This window comes from Argopecten irradians, chromosome 1 (genome assembly GCF_041381155.1).
Source record: "Argopecten irradians isolate NY chromosome 1, Ai_NY, whole genome shotgun sequence".
Lineage (NCBI taxonomy): Eukaryota > Metazoa > Mollusca > Bivalvia > Pectinida > Pectinidae > Argopecten > Argopecten irradians.
This window is the reverse complement of record NC_091134.1, coordinates 37,838,366-37,858,278: the sequence shown is the minus strand read 5'-3', so window position 1 is coordinate 37,858,278 and position 19,913 is coordinate 37,838,366. Positions and strand designations below refer to the sequence as shown.

The 19,913-nt window shown below is 34.9% G+C and overlaps 1 protein-coding gene across 1 annotated transcript; it reads right to left on the bottom strand.

The window, feature by feature from the left end:
• Positions 1-1,130: 1,130 nt before the first annotated feature.
• Positions 1,131-15,139, bottom strand: LOC138326744 (tumor susceptibility gene 101 protein-like). Its single transcript, XM_069272757.1, has 11 exons — positions 14,837-15,139; positions 13,998-14,082; positions 12,334-12,399; positions 11,811-11,974; positions 11,187-11,328; positions 9,113-9,373; positions 6,253-6,383; positions 5,436-5,528; positions 4,882-5,015; positions 3,704-3,806; positions 1,131-3,354 (listed from the first exon to the last, which is right to left on the bottom strand). The coding sequence occupies exons 1-11, from the start codon at positions 14,879-14,881 to the stop codon at positions 3,265-3,267; spliced, it is 1,314 nt and encodes a 437-aa protein (XP_069128858.1). The 5' UTR covers positions 14,882-15,139; the 3' UTR covers positions 1,131-3,264.
• Between the last annotated feature and the right edge of the window lie 4,774 nt (positions 15,140-19,913).

Genomic DNA, 19,913 nt, shown 5'->3' with positions numbered 1-19,913 from the left:
ACAACAATGAACCACTGACCACAGATGGACAGCAATCTTACTATAGCTAATGGTCAGTTTGACAGTCGGCTGATCATTGTACAAGAATGTACCACTGACCACAGATGGACAGCAATTTTACTATAGCTAGTCCACCATATGATAATGGTCAGTTTGACAGTTGGCTGACCATTGTACCACTGACCACAGATGGACAGCAATTTTACTATAGCTAGTCTACCATATGGTAATGGTCAGTTTGACAGTCGACTGATCATTGTAACACTGACCACAGATGGACAGCAATCTTACTATAGCTAGTCTACCATATGGTAATGGTCAGCTTGACAGTCGGCTGATCATTGTAACACTGACCACAGATGGAAAGCAATTTTACTATAGCAAGTCCACCATATAATAACGGTCAGTTTGACAGTTGGCTGACCATTGTACCACAGACCACAAACGAACAGCTGTTTTACTATAGCTAGACCAATATATAATAACGGTCAGTTTGACGGTCGTCTGACCATTGGACAACAATGTACCACTGACCACAGATGGACAGCAACATTACTTTAGCTAATCCACCATCTAATAATGGTCATTTTGCAGTCAGCTGACCATTATACCATGGACCACAGATGGACAGCAATATTACTTTAGCTAGTCCACCATATGGTAATGGTCAGTTTGACAGTTGGCTGACCATTGTAGAACAATGAACCACTGACCACAGATGGACAGCAATATTACTTTAGCTAGTCCACCATACGGTAATGGTCAGTTTGACAGTTGGCTGACCATTGTACCATGGACTACAGACGAACAGCAGTTTTACTATAGCAAGTCCACCATATGATAATGGTCAGTTTGACAGTCGTCTGACCATTGTACATCAATGTACCACTGACCACAGATTGACAGCAATATTAATTTAGCTAGTCCACCATATGATAATGGTCAGTTTGACAGTGGGCTGACCATTGTACCACTGACCACAGATGGACAGCAATTTTACTATAGCTAGTCCATCATATGATAATGGTCAGTTTGACAGTCGGCTGACTATTGTACCACGGAGCATAGATGGACAGCAATTTTATCAGTAATAGCCAACTTCTGATAAGTTAAAAACCAAACACTTCACAAATTTTTCATACTGTTTTATAAGCGTAATAATACAATTTCATACACACCCATTCAACTATCAATCAATATTAAAAATAATCAGTAACTTGCATGATTGACATAAATTTGTTGTAGGAGTGAAACCCTTATAGAAAGCAAGAGAGATAGGGATGGAGAGCAATGGTATTATATACTGTATACACATCTATAGTACAGGAGTAAGTCATGAACTTAGTAAAACCTCTCAAACAATCTGTGATTTCTGTTAGCTATAATTCAAAATTGAGTTTCTTGACTTGATTTTAAAAATAATGCTAAATAAGCTTAATAAAATCAAGGTGCTAAAACCGTAGAGATCTTCCATGGTGCAATGAGTACAAAATATATAACAAAATGATGAAATATATATCTGACTTATACAGGGGCCTGGGAATTACTTTTCACATGACAGACTTCATCTGATTCTCAGGTCCCTGTGCTGTTGTCATAGCAATGATACACAACAAAAGGTTTAAAAACATTTATGTCTGGCGATGGGTTTGGCACCCTCATTCACACTTCCAGAGCTATGTATCAAACAGCATACCACCACACAAACACCTTACAGACATACAACATTCAACTTTTGTACATACATTTGTCACCATGCTTGGTCAATATGAAACCTTAGTAAGAGTTTTTCTTTTCCTGCAGGTATTCTACAAAGGGAAGTAATTGCGGTAGATCAAAATGGTTTAATTCATATAGTGACTAAAAAGCATATGGTTATCGGAAATATTTAACTCCAAATCTTTAAAGTAGAATATGCGAATGATTTATTTTTACTAACATTTTCACAGAAATTTATCTATTGAAAATTAATAAGATTTTGTCCCTAACAACACAGTTCTATCCTAAACTACATTGTGTAGTATACAGAGATCCATATCTAGATATAGATAAAAGGCAAGCTGACAACTCTTAGCTAAAGCTGTTAAAATGTCTTGAGTTACTCTGAAAATCTGCTAACTCACCAGCTCTCACCCAACTAACACTGTAGTATTTATGTTTATGATATATAGAAGTCAGTCATACTCAAAATGGGAGTATGACATGTAGGATACAATTACGATTCTTCAGTAAAGTTCACATTCAGTGATAAAACTACTGCAAACCAGCTTTCTTTTACATGAGAATTTCTTTTTCGTGAATTTCTTGATCCATGTATGTTTCGAGAAAATTTATCTTTGCAAATTCATGCATGTATCTATATCATTTATATTGATAATGTTTCCATTGAATCTTTAAATCCGCATATGCTAATCTTCACAGTTGTTTTGAAATGGAAAAAACTGGTTTACAGTAAATATTGTATAGTTGTTCAAATTTGCAGGGTCAATATTTCGAAGTTTGCTATACGGTGCATGTTTGTGTAGCTAAAATTTTGCCGTTCACCGTTTCCTAAAAACGTTAACACATGTATAGCTAAAATAAAGCACTCACAGAATTAAGCTGCTATACAGTAGGAAATCGATCATTATAATTATCTTGACCTAACGTAAAAATTGTAAGGAAACATATTCATCAACACTCGACATGTTTATACTTTTCCCCCTCCCTCCTTCAAGAAAAGGAATGATTGTAGAAAATTTAAATGATTGAAATAAACCCATTGATAATGAACACAATTTTTAAAGCTAAAAACTGGTATACATTTACTAGAACTAGATTCCAAAATACCTAAAACACTGTACTTTTAAAAATCACAATGTAATCACATACTAACAACTATAATGTTCTTCACATATTCCTTCTCTATGATTTTAATTATATTAATTCATATTAATCAGAAAAGAAAAAAGGGAAAGTACAAATGCTGTCCAATTACTATTTAATTAATCAAACTTAATTTATCTCCATCATAAATATCTGTGATGCAAGGATAATGATAAATAATATTGACAGGAAATATTCTTTCTCTTTTTTTTATCTCTTACAAAACAAAAATACAAATACAGAGATTGAAAACAATCATAATCCCCAGTATCATAACTACTTAATATTAAAGAAGTTCTTTGTAATGCCTTCGACAGAAATGTCCATCGTTGAACTTTGGAAAACGATTTAGGAGAGTTTGTTATTGTATCTGCCTTGTGGTTGTAGACAATAAACATCTCAGGCCAAGGGAGGCAATCCTGCCTTGTCTCGACATTTGGTGATCAATGCGCGCAACATGAACTGTTTTCTGGACAGCTCTCGTACTTGCTGTAAGAATAAAAAATAACATTATTGCAACAGAAATACAAAATTATTAATGGAACCCGAAATTTGTATTTTATAGATCATTAAAGATGATTGCTATGGAAGATTGACAAAGTTTTAACTCTTCATACATATGCATTTTGGAATACAAATCATTTTATAACTTATTGGAATGTAGCAAGAAGAACTGTGGATTGAATTACTAAGTTTTACAAAACATGTTCAATAAAATTCATTGAATTCTTCGAAGTCTAAAACCAAATATTATGTGACAACGGTTTAGAAAACAAACACACAAGAATCCATGACACTGTGGTCTTTAACACATGAAGAGGTGTAGTATGGAACTGACCTTAAGGAAGACATCAATATCAATGACATCTTTGCGCAGTGCATCTCCAAGATAAAACAATGCATCTTCTATTGCTTGTTCCTCAGCAAAAGAGTTCACTAACCTGTAAGGTGAAATGATCCAGATATAATTATATCCTGTCTGAAATAATTCATCTATACTATGAAGTAAACCCAGGTATAATGAGCTAATATATGATGTGTTGGCTAACTTTTAAAGGGGAGATAACTAATATTATACCTCATGTTGTCTGTGATTAGCTGATAAACAGCACATGACAGGGAAATTAAACATTGTATTTCCCTCGGAGGAAATAAAACATTGTATTTCCCTCGGAGGAAATAAATATGCCCCCATGGTGAATGCTTGTCTTTCACACACAGTCATCTCCTCTTCAGATTGTACAACAATGACAGACGAAGCGTGAAACAACAGTTTTTATTCTTCGTGAATATACTGTAAGTGATATTTATTTCCAGAGAAGCGAAATCAGAAATTTCAGAATAATAAACAATTTATGTACTCGGTATAACAGTGTGAAATGAAAGTTTATTTACCCTCAGATGTAATATTTCCCTCTGGCAAGCCCTCGAGAAATATTATACCTTCGGGTTAAAAGATTTATATCACACTGCCACCGGGGCAATAAATGCATATTATGTTTTACAGTGGACCCTTGATAACCTGAGTACTTCCGTGAAACCATCCAGAATTCTGCAGGCAGCAGGATAACGTTTACTTAGTCAATCAAACTTACATGATATGATACCATATGTAATCCGGATATAATGACCATGTATGTTACGAGTTTACTTAGGTAACTCTTAAGGGGAGATAACTAAGACATAACGACTAAATATATTGGTCACTAATCTGTCAAAGGGAGATAACCCCAATTTAATACCAAGTTTGTAACTAGTTCACTACCTTGTTAAGGGGAGACAACACTGATATATGGCCAATCTTATCAAAAAGATTATTTGAATTTAATTACGTTTGAGAAATTGAAGGAAGTTTATTTTTTTTGAGAAAATTAAATTATGTTGAAAACTACATGATGAAATTTAATAGTTTATTCTGACAATTACTGTTCATTTTGATATAACCTAAAAAACACACATGATTGCTAATATTCCTTTTTAGGAAGCAATGGCTGTGAACGGTAAGAAAGAACCTACTGTTTATACAGTGGCATTGTTGTGACCACTGCATCATCTATGTTCAGTGAATCCTGTTTTCCCATCCTCTCCAGGGCTTCCTTCACCTCACGATCTTTTTCCTTTAGCATCTGGATGTTATTCTCAATGTCGTTCTGAAATTGAAACAACAGTTTTTAATGAACAGAAGAGATTAAATTGTTGATAAAATAAAAACTATAATAAATTTTTTTTAGACAGAACACTTATTCAATTTTTGATGATCTTAAGTCAAATACAAGTCTTTCCATATATAATTGAAATATGGGAACAGAAATTTTGTCAGAACCACATGGCTTAAAACTTTTAGCAACATTAGGGTTATTGTCTATCCATTTTCTGTCTTTGCATATTACAGAGTCAGTTCCCTTGATAGAAAGTATCAATTGTGATGTCGTTACTTTTTGAACAAAAATCATTTCTTTTTCTCAGAAAAATATGACCTAACACTCATAAAAACATGACTCACAACAGTCGGTACCAACCCACAGGGGCAGTAACTCTGTAATATGCAAATAAACAATACATTTTCATACCTTCTCTGTATCAAGATCTTTCATCATTTTGTCAAGTTTTTGTCTCCCTTGAAGTAGATCAGTCTGTGTTTTGTGCAGTACATTCATTTCAGCCTACCAAAGTTCAAAAGCAATGTATAAGATGTATAGCCCATGAATTATACGGCAATTCATGAAAGCAGAGCTGACGATTCTGTTGAATCTAAACCCAAATGTGTCATGTTGTGTAGAATTTCTGATATTATATTTAAATGTTATAATTACTGTAATAACCCATCTCAGAAATTCAAATTCAGACTTTTGCAGTTCCATATAGGACTGTCCTTCAACTCTTTATATTTGATCTGATTTGCCAATCCAAAATTAAAACTACTTTTAACTAGAACTGTTGCCAGAGTGGACAACTAATACCCCTAGCTGCACAAATTTAGTAATAACTCCATCAATAAGGGACATTGCAGAACCCTATATAGTTTACTCAACTCCCCTTTATGTCAGTGTTCTGTGTACCAAATTTTATCAAAATCTATTAAGGAGTTTGAGAGTTCGCCTACAGAGAGACAAACAACCCAATTCCAGAATACCCCACTTAACTTCGTTAAACTGGCTGCAGGATTATGAAACAGTTTTAGACTTAAATTCTGACTTAACCAACCAAATATGTGTAACTTTTGTAAAGTCGTTTTTGATTGGCTAATCTATAACTTAAGACTGTTTTTACACTTAAGTGTGTTTCATGATCATGATCTGGAATGTAAGATCTAGAATATACCAAAAGAAAATCAAAATAGTACTTTTTCGATTCTAGAATAATTTAAATACCAAAATAGATTCTTACCTGAGCTTGTTCAAATATTTCCCTCAGCCTTCGTTTCATTTTATCCTCGACAGCCGACAGAAGTGACATCCGTAGGTGTTCCTCTGTCACAGTGTTGGTATTCCCAGGGCCGCCTGGACCAGCACTTGTCACTGAAGTTATAATCAATGAACAATAAAGAATAACATTCAAGGCCATGAACTTTAGAGGACAAAGGTCAAAGTATAAAATTTAACACAATTAGTGTCTTATTCATAACAGATAATTGATTGAGTGTCATAAAGTTATACACAGTTTATATCAACTTGATTACAATTTTGGTCTTAAGTTTTGATTTCATTTAATCATATATTATTATATCTTAGAATACCAAAGGATTGGTCACAATTAATCATATATTATTATATCTTAGAATACCAAAGGATTGGTCACAATAAAGCTATCAAACCTAAGTGAACCCTTTTTCAAAGTTTAAGTAAAGATTAAATTACACACACTCAAACAGGGATCATCTTTTGTTAACCCAACCTACAAACCAATGATTTGAGAAAAACAAAAGTCATCTTTGTGTCAAACCCAAATTACACATGTGCAATAAGATGTAAGGGTCACCTTTGTGTCACACCCAAATTACACATGTGCTATAAGATGTAAGGGTCATCTTTGTGTCACACCCAAATTACACATGTGCAATAAGATGTAAGGGTCACCTTTGTGTCACACCCAAATTACACATGTGCTATAAGATGTAAGGGTCATCTTTGTGTCAAACCCAAATTACACATGTGCTATAAGATGTAAGGGTCATCTTTGTGTCACACCCAAATTACACATGTGCAATAAGATGTAAGGGTCACCTTTGTGTCACACCCAAATTACACATGTGCTATAAGATGTAAGGGTCATCTTTGTGTCACACCCAAATTACACATGTGCAATAAGATGTAAGGGTCACCTTTGTGTCAAACCCAAATTACACATGTGCTATAAGATGTAAGGGTCATCTTTGTGTCAAACCCAAATTACACATGTGCAATAAGATGTAAGGGTCACCTTTGTGTCACACCCAAATTACACATGTGCTATAAGATGTAAGGGTCATCTTTGTGTCACACCCAAATTACACACATGTGCTATAAGATGTAAGGGTCATCTTTGTGTCACACCCAAATTACACATGTGCTATAAGATGTAAGGGTCACCTTTGTGTCACACCCAAATTACACATGTGCTATAAGATGTAAGGGTCATCTTTGTGTCAAACCCAAATTACACATGTGCAATAAGATGTAAGGGTCATCTTTGTGTCACACCCAAATTACACATGTGCTATAAGATGTAAGGGTCATCTTTGTGTCACACCCAAATTACACATGTGCTATAAGATGTAAGGGTCATCTTTGTGTCACACCCAAATTACACATGTGCTATAAGATGTAAGGGTCACCTTTGTGTCACACCCAAATTACACATGTGCTATAAGATGTAAGGGTCATCTTTGTGTCAAACCCAAATTACACATGTGCAATAAGATGTAAGGGTCATCTTTGTGTCACACCCAAATTACACATGTGCTATAAGATGTAAGGGTCATCTTTGTGTCACACCCAAATTACACATGTGCTATAAGATGTAAGGGTCACCTTTGTGTCACACCCAAATTACACATGTGCTATAAGATGTAAGGGTCATCTTTGTGTCAAACCCAAATTACACATGTGCAATAAGATGTAAGGGTCACCTTTGTGTCACACCCAAATTACACATGTGCTATAAGATGTAAGGGTCATCTTTGTGTCACACCCAAATTACACATGTGCTATAAGATGTAAGGGTCATCTTTGTGTCACACCCAAATTACACATGTGCTATAAGATGTAAGGGTCACCTTTGTGTCACACCCAAATTACACATGTGCAATAAGATGTAAGGGTCATCTTTGTGTCACACCCAAATTACACATGTGCAATAAGAACTAACGGCCAAATTTGTGCAACAAGAAAACATATAATGATGCTTTATGATACTACAGCATTAAGGTTTCTATGAGAGTCTTACCTGTACTGGCTGTAGATGTCGGGTACTGTAACTGTGACGGGTACGCTGGGTACAGTGTCTGTGATGGGTACTACACCATTAAGGTTTTTATGAGTCTTACCTGTACACGCTGTAGATGTGGGGTACTGCGACTGTGACGGGTACTCGGGGTACGGTGTCTGTGATGGGTACTCGGGTAGGTGTCTGTGATGGGTACTACACCATTAAGGTTTTTATGAGTCTTACCTGTACTGGCTGTAGATGTGGGGTACTGTGACTGTGACGGGTACGCTGGGTACGGTGTCTGTGATGGGTACTACACCATTAAGGTTTTTATGAGTCTTACCTGTACTGGCTGTAGATGTGGGGTACTGTGACTGTGACGGGTACTCGGGGTACGGTGTCTGTGATGGGTACTACACCATTAAGGTTTCTATGAGTCTTACCTGTACTGGCTGTAGATGTGAGGTACTGTGACTGTGACGGGTACGCTGGGTACGGTGTCTGTGATGGGTACTACACCATTAAGGTTTTTATGAGTTTTACCTGTACTGGCTGTAGCTGTGAGGTACTGCGACTGTGACGGGTACGCTGGGTACAGTGTCTGTGATGGGTACTACACCATTAAGGTTTTTATGAGAGTCTTACCTGTACTGGCTGTAGATGTGGGGTACTGTGACTGTGACGGGTACGCGGGGTATGGTGTCTGTGATGGGTACTACACCATTAAGGTTTTTATGAGAGTCTTACCTGTACTGGCTGTAGATGTGGGGTACTGTGACGGGTACGCTGGGTACGGTGTCTGTGATGGGTACTACACCATTAAGGTTTTTATGAGTCTTACCTGTACTGGCTGTAGATGTGGGGTACTGCGACTGTGACGGGTACGCTGGGTACGGTGTCTGTGATGGGTACTGCTGCTGACCACTTTGAGGATATCCTCCAGTACTAGGTGGGTAGCCTTGGAATCCCTGTGGCTGCTGGAAGTTTCCTGGGTAATTGAAGTTGGACCCACCCCCAGGCTGGTTATAACCCCCCGAGGGATAGGGGGAGTATGCTGGAGGGTTGGATCCAGTACCACCAGGGGTTGGCATCTGAAATCCTCCTGAATATTAACAAACCAGTTGTGTTAAACTTGTAATACATGTATATAAGCAGAAGTTATAACATTTGGCTTAAAATAAATCAATCCACAAAAACATTAACATCTATATATGAAACTCATTAACTAAAATTTGGCAGGACCAGGGTAAAATTAAACCTGAACATCTTTTTAATAATCTCTGAATGATCAGAATATTCATGGTGTTAAAGTGTATGCAAATATATAGCGAAAAGCTTGGTTGGGACCAACAATGTACAGTTTGAATTAAACACTGAGAGTCTTCCAAGTTTTAAGTTAAACAAAATATATTAACAGAAATTGATGAACAGATGTTTTGATTTAATCTTTAGACTAGAAATATGTCTGTTAGACATTAAGTGCTCGCTAAATACTTCTTAATCTTAATTTCCGCAATGAAATCATCCTCTGCAACAAGTGTACCTAGCACTTTCGCTCATTATCCTTGGGACTATTGCAAGGAGATGGTTTACGCCCTTTGTGCATTGTAATTAATACTTTCCTTTACTTCATCAGAACTTTAAATGTGAAATTACTTTGAAGTTCTTTGTTACATAAAAGTGTGTTTATAATCATGTTGATATTGATGCGATACACTTGTTTCCCTGTTCAAAATAGTCGTCCGCTAGAACACAGTCCAGTTTCTGTGCACGAGGTGACTTACCTGTGACATGCTTGAACGCCTTTCTGGGGTACATTAGATCTAGAGCTAAGACACTCAGACTGATATTTTATAATGTGTTTTTTATTCTGTTTCTCTTTCACAAAGCTGTGTAATTTCATAAATATTAATTAGAATTGCAGCAAATGCAGTCTATGGTCACCGGGTTTAGTAAGCGATAATGCAACGTACACCTAGGACGATGTGAAAGATATTAAATATGTTGAGGGTACTAAAAGTTATCTGTTTCGTCTCTTTCTCTTATTGACTGTATAAACCTAAATTGCATTGTATTGCTCCAGAAGTTTCCAAAGTCGATCAGATGCTTAGAATATCGTGACGTTGCAAGAGTTTGTATGATACGCCGCTTGAAGTTTACAGAAAACAAATGCATTTAGCACTTAGTAATGTCATTGTTGTTAATGTATAGTAGATTATCGCTGACAAGTATATCTTAATATATGTTATTCTTAATATATGTTTTTGAAAGTTTGGTGTCACTAAATCATGGCGAAATCTGTTACAGATTGGCTATAAGATGTAAATCTATTAAACGCTTTTAGACTTGGAATCTGCGCATAGCGGATGTACACAGACTCTACACCCAACAAGGAAAATAATAGTACGAGTACACTTGCACTAAAATTATTACTGACTTTTTTGTTTTGTACAACAAACTATAAAATGCTATAATCTTGGTATTTTTACGACATTTGTTTATGTTATACCCTTTGATATCCATATCCACCATACTCATATATGAAGAGTCTTAGACATTATACAGGTACATATATTTAATAGCTAGAACATTAAATTTTGTCAATTGTCTAAAGCACACTACCAGGTATGGTTATTATATGTTATATCACTATAACTTTATTCATTCCTGAAGACACAAAAAGTCTTTTCTAAATCAAAGATTAGACCAGTCCATTAAAACATTTCAGGGGTTAATGAATAAGAAATAAAATAAGATAAATTTAGATATGTTTATATCAGCAATTTACAAAGAATTTTTAATGCAAGTCAAGAACACTAATTTTCAAATCTTAATGAGTCACATTTACAAAGAACAATATAGTGTTCTAAAAATATTTAGCAAGTCCCACACTACTCATCTAGGCACGATCATACCTTGTGCCGGGTATGGCAGGTTGGAGCCCTGTGGCTGCTGGTAGGGTTGTGATCTCTGTGTAGATGCTCTCGAGAACACCGGAGGATCATCACTAAACACGATGACAAGGATCTGGATCAACCCAAGCAGGTCCGACTGAGGCTGAAATATAGACAGTGTAGGTATGTACCAAATATTGCTAAGTTGTTAAGCATGCATTAAGGAACACATGATTTCATATATATATTTATGAATTATCTGTATTGTGACCTAATTTTTAATACAAACACTAATAAATAATTAAGCTTCTGAGTTCTAAAACATTTAGGATATTGTTTGGTCCCATCCATCAATACAAAGTCTCGGGATTAAATCACAATATATTGACAACTAGTGTGGAAAATTGTACTGTTTGCATTTTATATTCTTATATACATTTATAAGCTTGGGTTGAGGCCTACCTACTAAAATATTGATAAAAGTTCATTGGAAACCTAATTTTACCGGGGCAATCCTTATATCCAGGCATTCGACCGTGATTTATGATTATATATTAAATTAGTAATAGATAAGATGTAATTTGATTCAAGTCCATGCAAAGTAGTATGAAGAAAGTTTGCATTTTTTGTTTATCTACTCCTTACATATCTCCAGTCACGGACGTAGGGCAGATCTACTTTGCCGTTAGCGTCCACATTGCGGCCTTGTTTGATCTGCATACTACTGGTAGGCTTGACAAACACCATGGGAGGGTTGTACGGATGTGTGTCCAGGATCCATATACATACAGGGATGTTGTATGTCACATCTGTTAAAAGTAAAACATACATATACATACAGGGATATTGTATGTCACATCTGTTAAAAGTAAAACATACATATACATACAGGGATGTTGTATGTCACATCTGTTAAAAGTAAAACATACATATACATACAGGGATATTGTATGTCACATCTGCTAAAAGTAAAACATACATATACATACAGGGATATTGTATGTCACATCTGTTAAAAGTAAAACATACATATGATACAGGGATATTGTATGTCACATCTGTTAAAAGTAAAACATACATATACATACAGGGATGTTGTATGTCATATAATGATAATGAGGCAGTTTAGAAAAAAGTGTTTCAATGTTTATGTTTGTATGATACCTACTTCTGTATGACACTGGAATAGTTCCATCCAAATTCAAAAGTTCTTTCTTCGATCCATCATTGAAAACTGCAAGTAAATACATTATTTAATTATGCCATATAGCAAGTTTTTCCATGCATTTATTGTGAAATAATCATGTTACAAATATCATCATTTATGAAGCTCAATTACCATATTCGACCCAATAAGAGCCCTGATGCTTGAAAATGAACAAATAAGAGGGTGCTTAAAAGAACTAAATTTTGACTAGCAATTCATAAAATTATTGCTCAAATTTTAAGCCATATATTTAAATAACTTTGCAAAAAGATATTGTATAAAAAACCTGAAGGTTTTCATATTTTCAGTCTGTATTTAATATGGGCCATTATAGGGTACTTATTGGGTTGAATACGGTATGCTTATATTAACATGACTTAGAATGGCCTGGTCTAAATGAAATCATAACAAATAATTTGGTGACACAAGGTTTTGAGTCCCAGTCACAAGTCTGCATGAATCAGGTAGTGTCATTTCCCATCTCTGGTTAAATTTGACTTTTATAATAATAATAACCAAATGCTCATGCAGGAAGTTCACATTAGAGTCCTGTTTGCTTTATTAGGGTCAAATTCTTTGTTTAAGAACATACCATATTCGCCGTAATAAGAGCCCCCCTCCCCTCTTTTGGAGAAGACTTGTATAAACCCTCCCTTTCCATGGATTTGACAATGATTTACAACATGCGGTGCCTCTAACATCAGCATTGTGTCCCATATTACATAAACTTGCCAAGTCTTTTATATGTGAATCACGATATACCGTAATAAAGGGTATATGCATGTTTACTGAAACAGATTAATGTGCCATGAGTACAGAAAGATTTAAATATGGCTGACTTTTTTCGTCCCAAATTTACATTTTGGTTCATTAATAAGCCCCCATTTGTTACAATTATTTAGGCACCCTGGGCATTAATTATGGCGAATACGGTTTTGTCTTGTTGACATGCATATGGTCTACTTTTGAACAAGGTTATATAATACAGACGACTGAGCTGTGGACGTGTATGCATGCCTTATTATAATCAACGGGTTTACCTAAGGACACTAACATAATGTTAGTCAAATCATAATCTTAACTAACAATATTGGGCAATGCATAGTTCAGTACATGACTATACATGTACACTACAGTGTATATTCATATGAAAGAGATAACATTTAAAGTCCCATAAGATGATCATACAGTATAAACCAGCAGGTTCAAATCTGTTTTTTTTGCTGCTACATATGAAATAGAACTATGGTATTCAGTATATTCATATTTTTGAATATTATTGCATTTTATCATCATCAGAGTCTGAAAAATTTTAAATGTACATTTTGTGAAGCATGTGTTCTATCAGAATTAACTGATAGTGACTTATATATGTATAAATGCTTCATATTGTATGACTATACAATTGTGAATATATGTTATTAAAATAAACATATTAAGAAAATGTAATGTGTAATTGTAATTAATTAGTTTTTGAATGTAATTGTAATTAATTACATTTACAAAATTGAGTAATTGTAATTGTAATTGAGTTTTGACTAAGTAATTGTAATTGTAATGAATTACATTGCTTTGTAATTGACCCCAACCCTGGTGTTCGCAACTATAGGAACTAATGCACTTACTATAGGAATCATATGCTGGACGAAGATCTTTGAACTGTTGAAATACATTGAGAACATCTCTTTTGGCAATATCTGCATATTTATACTGAAAGAAAATAAATATTCTTTTTCAATATTTTAAAAAAGTTTACAATAACTGAGAAGTACATGTATGTAAGCTAATTAAAGATGCTCCACCGCTGACAAATAGTATTTTTTCACTATGAAAAGCAGGAACAGACGACTTAGTATTTTCTTCAGTTACAGAAGTTACTTACTTTACACCATTACCACCATTGAAAAGTTTGAGCTTCTAATTTTACTTCAAATTAAAAATATGCAAAATAATTAATTGCATCCCAAAAAAACTCTGTGGCACTATATCTTATATTGAATGAAATACTGATTACGCATGCGCCAAAGGTAAAATAAATTATTTCATATTATTTTTTGTGTTAATTAGACATATATATACACGATTAAACGCTAGTTATTGTTCAAATGATGAATATCATTTATGCTCAGCTCTGTCGGCGGTGGAGCATCTTTAATGTACAACAACACATGCAGTTGATAAACATGAATATAATATTTATTTAATTTACAACATATAACACATGCATTTATAAATAATGTCATTTGGCAAAGTTGGCATGTATTCTAAAATTCCCATTTACAGCAAAATCTTGTCTAAAGAAACGCCAATCTTGAATAGGGGAGATGTGTTTATATTCAAATTAAAGGAAACTATTTTCAGGGTCAATTTTCATTTCCATGAAAATGTATCTACGTCGAAAATAATTTTTATAAACAATGTAGTGTTTGAACGAAAACTAAATTTGTAATCGGAAATCACTTACCTTCGATAAAGACGTTTTTAAGTAAGAATCATAATTTGTTGACATTGTTGATTTTGTAAATTGATAGGCCTATTTCAACCGTCAAGAACAGGTCACAAAATTATAAACGCTGAGGCTATTGTTAATTGAATGATTAATCATACAAACGTTTTGTCGGATATAATATGTTACCGGTTTCACAACTCAGAAGATGCATTCCTACATCGTAAAATACAATGTCAGTAATTTACATTTTTTAGCGAGGAAGATATGTCAGACATTTATGACTTTCTTTGAATCAGCGTATCACACAAGCTTGTCATTGTGTTCCTGTTTGCGCTACTGAATACAAACATTTGAATGATAGTGATTTAGATGGGATTGCTGTCATTTCTAAAAATAGACCGTGACGTAAATTTGGGGAAACCCCCACAACACAGTAGCCTACACCTACATTGTAAATGTACATCACGTCGGTTTAGATGATGTATCATTTCATCTACGATCTTTTCTGATGCTTATTACAACATATTATTTATATATTCAGACACGCCGATCACACGATAAAGTGCCTTTCGAATGGATAAAGTGAGTGGCGGCCGTACGTACACAAGTCACATTTTACATAAATGTACCAGACCTACATTTTGTGTACATAATATTAAGGAATGATTTTTTGTTTTTGTTTACTGGTGTGTAAACTGCATTTGTAGGGCAGATATTTTAAATGATGCGCGTTATTAGTTATGTAGTATAAAAGATCAGATCAGAAACATCATGAATGGATTATATCTAAAATATGTTTCTGATAAGATATATAAAACATCAGATATAGATATATATAAGTTATCTTCATTGTAAATGATATATCTTATATAATTATGTAAGATATCTAATGTAATTTGATTTAATACGGGCTGCTTCAATATGTAAATGACTTGCTATACATTTTAATATATTAGAGTTACTTCCCTTCATTACTGGGGTTAACTCATGTACAGAGAAAAACAAAATGTTTGATTATAAACTGGATCAGTAATAATCCAAGAGGCACGTAATAATATAATTTCAACAGTTTGAAGATGGTTAGTAAATGTCGTTTTTTTAGTTGAACTCCTAGTTACGGAATTAGTAGATAACTGAATTGAATAAAGAAATAAATACAGTGGAAGATATAAATTGCCACTGATTTAAAACGTAATTACAGCTGATTTGGCCGAATGTCAATATCATTAAATTACAAAGAAAAATGGTAATCACTGTTATGTATAAGACATTGTCCAGCATTGCTTTGTGTACTTGAATGCACTCAACCCGGTCCCGAGTGCGCACCTGCTCATTTTGTCAACATGCATGTGTATTGTCTTTCAATTTCTAACACCTGTGACTGATTACATTTAAGAACTCGGCGAGTACGTGACCCCGGAACTTCCATACTACACGGTAATAAGGACTCCCTCCCTCCGATATGTATATCATGTCGTTTGCGATGTCGATTTCATTTGTCGCGATGACAGCTGATATTCAAGAAGGGCGAGGTAACGTTGATATTCACACGGTCTGATTTCATGAATGGATTATAATTCAAGTGCGACTAATCTGAGATTATTTATTTATTTTTGTAAGTTTCTAGTACTTTTCACCTCATAAAAGTTTTTTTCTTTTACAACAAAAGTCACGACTTTTAAAGTACATAAATTTGTATTGTACCAAAGGGAAGCTATACACAATATAGATAAATACCTTTGATGTTTTTACCACACGCTTCCTGACATATTTCATTACAATACTTTGAGTTATCGTGACGTTAACTACCTGACTCTGATTAACTGTCACAATTAACAGAAGAACACGGAATTGAACTGTTTATGGTATCCGGTTGGAATGAATCAACACAACTGTAGCTGGAGATTTAACAATACAAACATGTAGTTCCGGTGATCATAATTAGATAAGTGACCTATTTAGTGACAACACACATGTAGGTGTCTATTCAGATATGATACACTAAATAACGCCATTATTGTAATGTTATAATGTAGTCCCCCTGATTCGTCCAAATAGAAGTGTATACAGAAAATAGCGCGTTTTCCATACAAGCCTAAAAATCTGACAAGAAATTATCGTATACCAAAAATAATTATCTATAAACGTGAAAAAAAGGGATTTTTCGTTGTTTGCCACGAGAGTGAAATTATTAATATTTATAAAAGACAACAAAGGCTCCAATGCTAAAATAAGAATTTTGATTTATCATTATTTTCAATCAATTACCTGATGTATTGTCAAAGAAAAAATAACATTTAATTACATGTAATATGAAATATTGAAGAAATATTCTTTCTTGGTTGGAGCTTCCAAATCATAAATTCATGGATGAGACATTTGTGATTAATCGATGAAGCATTGCACGAACTTACATTGTACATGAATATATACATTTACAAGGAATTTCAGGCCCAGGATTTTTTTGCAATGTTGGTCTATTTTGTGTGCACATACATGTACATGTCTGCCACGCACTTTATCCATCCGAAACGCACTTTATTCATCCTCAAAACACTTTAAACGTACAGTACAGTATCCCCAACATGATCATTATGTCATTGTTACACGAAGGAAACGTGTTTTCCCCTTTTTGTGTGTGACAAATGTGTGAATTGTTTTGAAATTAAAAGAGCATTTTTAGACTAGTAACTTGGATACTTGATCTGGAAACTTGTATTTTGTATCAAGATTTAGACTTTTATTCATTCCACATACATTCCGACACTGATTACAGCAAAAACACCGGACAGAAGTAGTAACTATCATACTTTTTTGTACATTTTAACAAAAAACCAAATGTTTTTGTGATAAATCCTCATTATCTATAAGAATTTAATAATGTGCTTTATTTGCGATATGTTGTAAGTGTAATAATGACAGTAGATAAAAACATACGCTTTCATCTTTCAGATATTTATTTATTCTCCATACTCTTCACAGATATAACATACGGAAACTTCCGCACGTTTTGTCAAGAAGTAAAGATGACGTAAGAGAATGTTGAATTTTAACTTTAGAATTTAATGATGATAACTTTGACTTGACGGATGGCTATTCTGGAGTGTCCAGAATATAGCCGTTGTGTTCCGTACAAAGTCGGAGACCTAACTTAGGTAAATCTGGTAAAGGTTCAAGTAACACATTAGATCCTACCGGGAGTGTCGAAACGTCTACCTGTATATTTGATATGCACATTGATGGTACAGTGATACTAGTGGAAGTTCTAGCTATACCTAAGTTTGTGTCTATTGAGAACACAGTGTTTGATGTTGGTTCTTGAAGCTGAAGTGTTCTAGTTGATGCATTAAAAACAGCTTGATTTTTCTCAAGAAAATCCATACCCAAAATAATAGGTTGATGAAACTTTTCAAATACATGAAATACTTGTGTGATGAATAAACCTCCAAAAGAAATTGGCAAGGACACTGACCCTAAACTGCAGTGATTTTCACCGCCGGCTACTAATACACTAATTGCTGAACATTTTTGTAGTGTTGACATATCAAAATTGACTCTTTCTAATAAAGGCAAAGCTACACATGAAATGGATGCTCCTGTATCTACTAATGCCTTGACAGGTGTACCATATAATTCAACACTCACAGTGTTCCTATCGACAGGGGTGACCAGGTTAATGGTAGTAACTTGCTTTCCTACAGCCTTGGAAGGTCTGTCTGAAGCTCTACCACTATTAGTTTTAGTAGGTGAAGGTTTACTAATTGGTGCCCTATGAGAAGTACTATTAGCATTTGTGCTGTTTAGGTGCCTATCCTTGCTAGGGATAGGCGCGTATCCCTATCGTGAATTGTTAGTATTTGCCCATTGTCCTCTACATACAGGTTTGATGTGGCCTATTTTGCCACACTTGAAACATGTTAAATTAAAAGCAGGACATTTTGTTCGATCAGTACATGACTTACCACAACCTTGGCATCGTCTTTGTTGTTGGTGCATTGGCTGGTTTGTTTGATGTCTATGGGGCTTTTGCTGTCTCCATTGTTGCTGGTGTTGTACTTGTTGTTGCTGCTGCTGGTGTTGCTGTTGTTGATGCTTTTGTTGTTGCAGCTGATTTACCTGCTGAAATATTGTTTCAGACAAGTCTCTGGTCATTTCGGCGAATTTTTCTGCGAGCACATTGACACTTCTAACCTCCGGCGAGTCTGTTACGCACTCTAACTCCTCCGAAGCTAGCTGAACTGCTTTCCTTAGTTCCAAAAAGGTTGAGGGCTCTTTACCTATTACTCTGGCCCTTAAGTCAGAATTGAGTCCTTTCACAGCTGCTTTTACCTTATAGCACTCTGGCAGTGGCGCTCCAAGTCCTGTCTTTTCAGCCCTTTCTATGAAGGATAAAGCACTTTCCGTTATGGTTTGTTTGATAGACATAAATGTCATATCATTGTCTTTAATACCAAATCTGTCAAAGAAAGCTACTTTAAAAGCAGCTAACGAGGCTATAGCTGATTGCGGTTGAGTTTGCAGCCACAGTGCTGCAGGCCCTTCAAATAGTAGTGGCAATGCACTAAGCATCTTTGCTTCTGTATAATTTTGGACTTTCATCCAAGCTTCCATGCTTGGAAACCATATTTGTGGTGACTCTGTTCCATCGTATTTCTTGATTTGAATGGTCGTCATCTCAAAGTATGATGTATTTTCTACAGATGAGTTAATTATAATTTCATTGTTAATAGAGTCCTCCTGTGTCAATTCCTGTTCTTCCTCATCATGGTTTTGTATGTCCGTTGTTGTGGATGCTGACTGACTACGGGTCGTTATGGAATCTCTGTAATTAATTGGCTTGCTGATAGGCATCACCAGGGGTCGCTTAGGATCTCCACCAAGTTTTCATGTTGTTTTTTTCTTTTTCTATAGTTTCTGAAGATTTTCTGTAAATATAAATGAGACAGCTGTTTAGATCCGATGTTCTTTATTCCTTGTCCAAGCTCTGAGTGAAGTACATGAATATGATAAACAATCATTCAGTACAAAGGTAAACTACAATTGATATCGACTTAGATATACAATACAGAAATATCTATTTGTCAAATAAGAG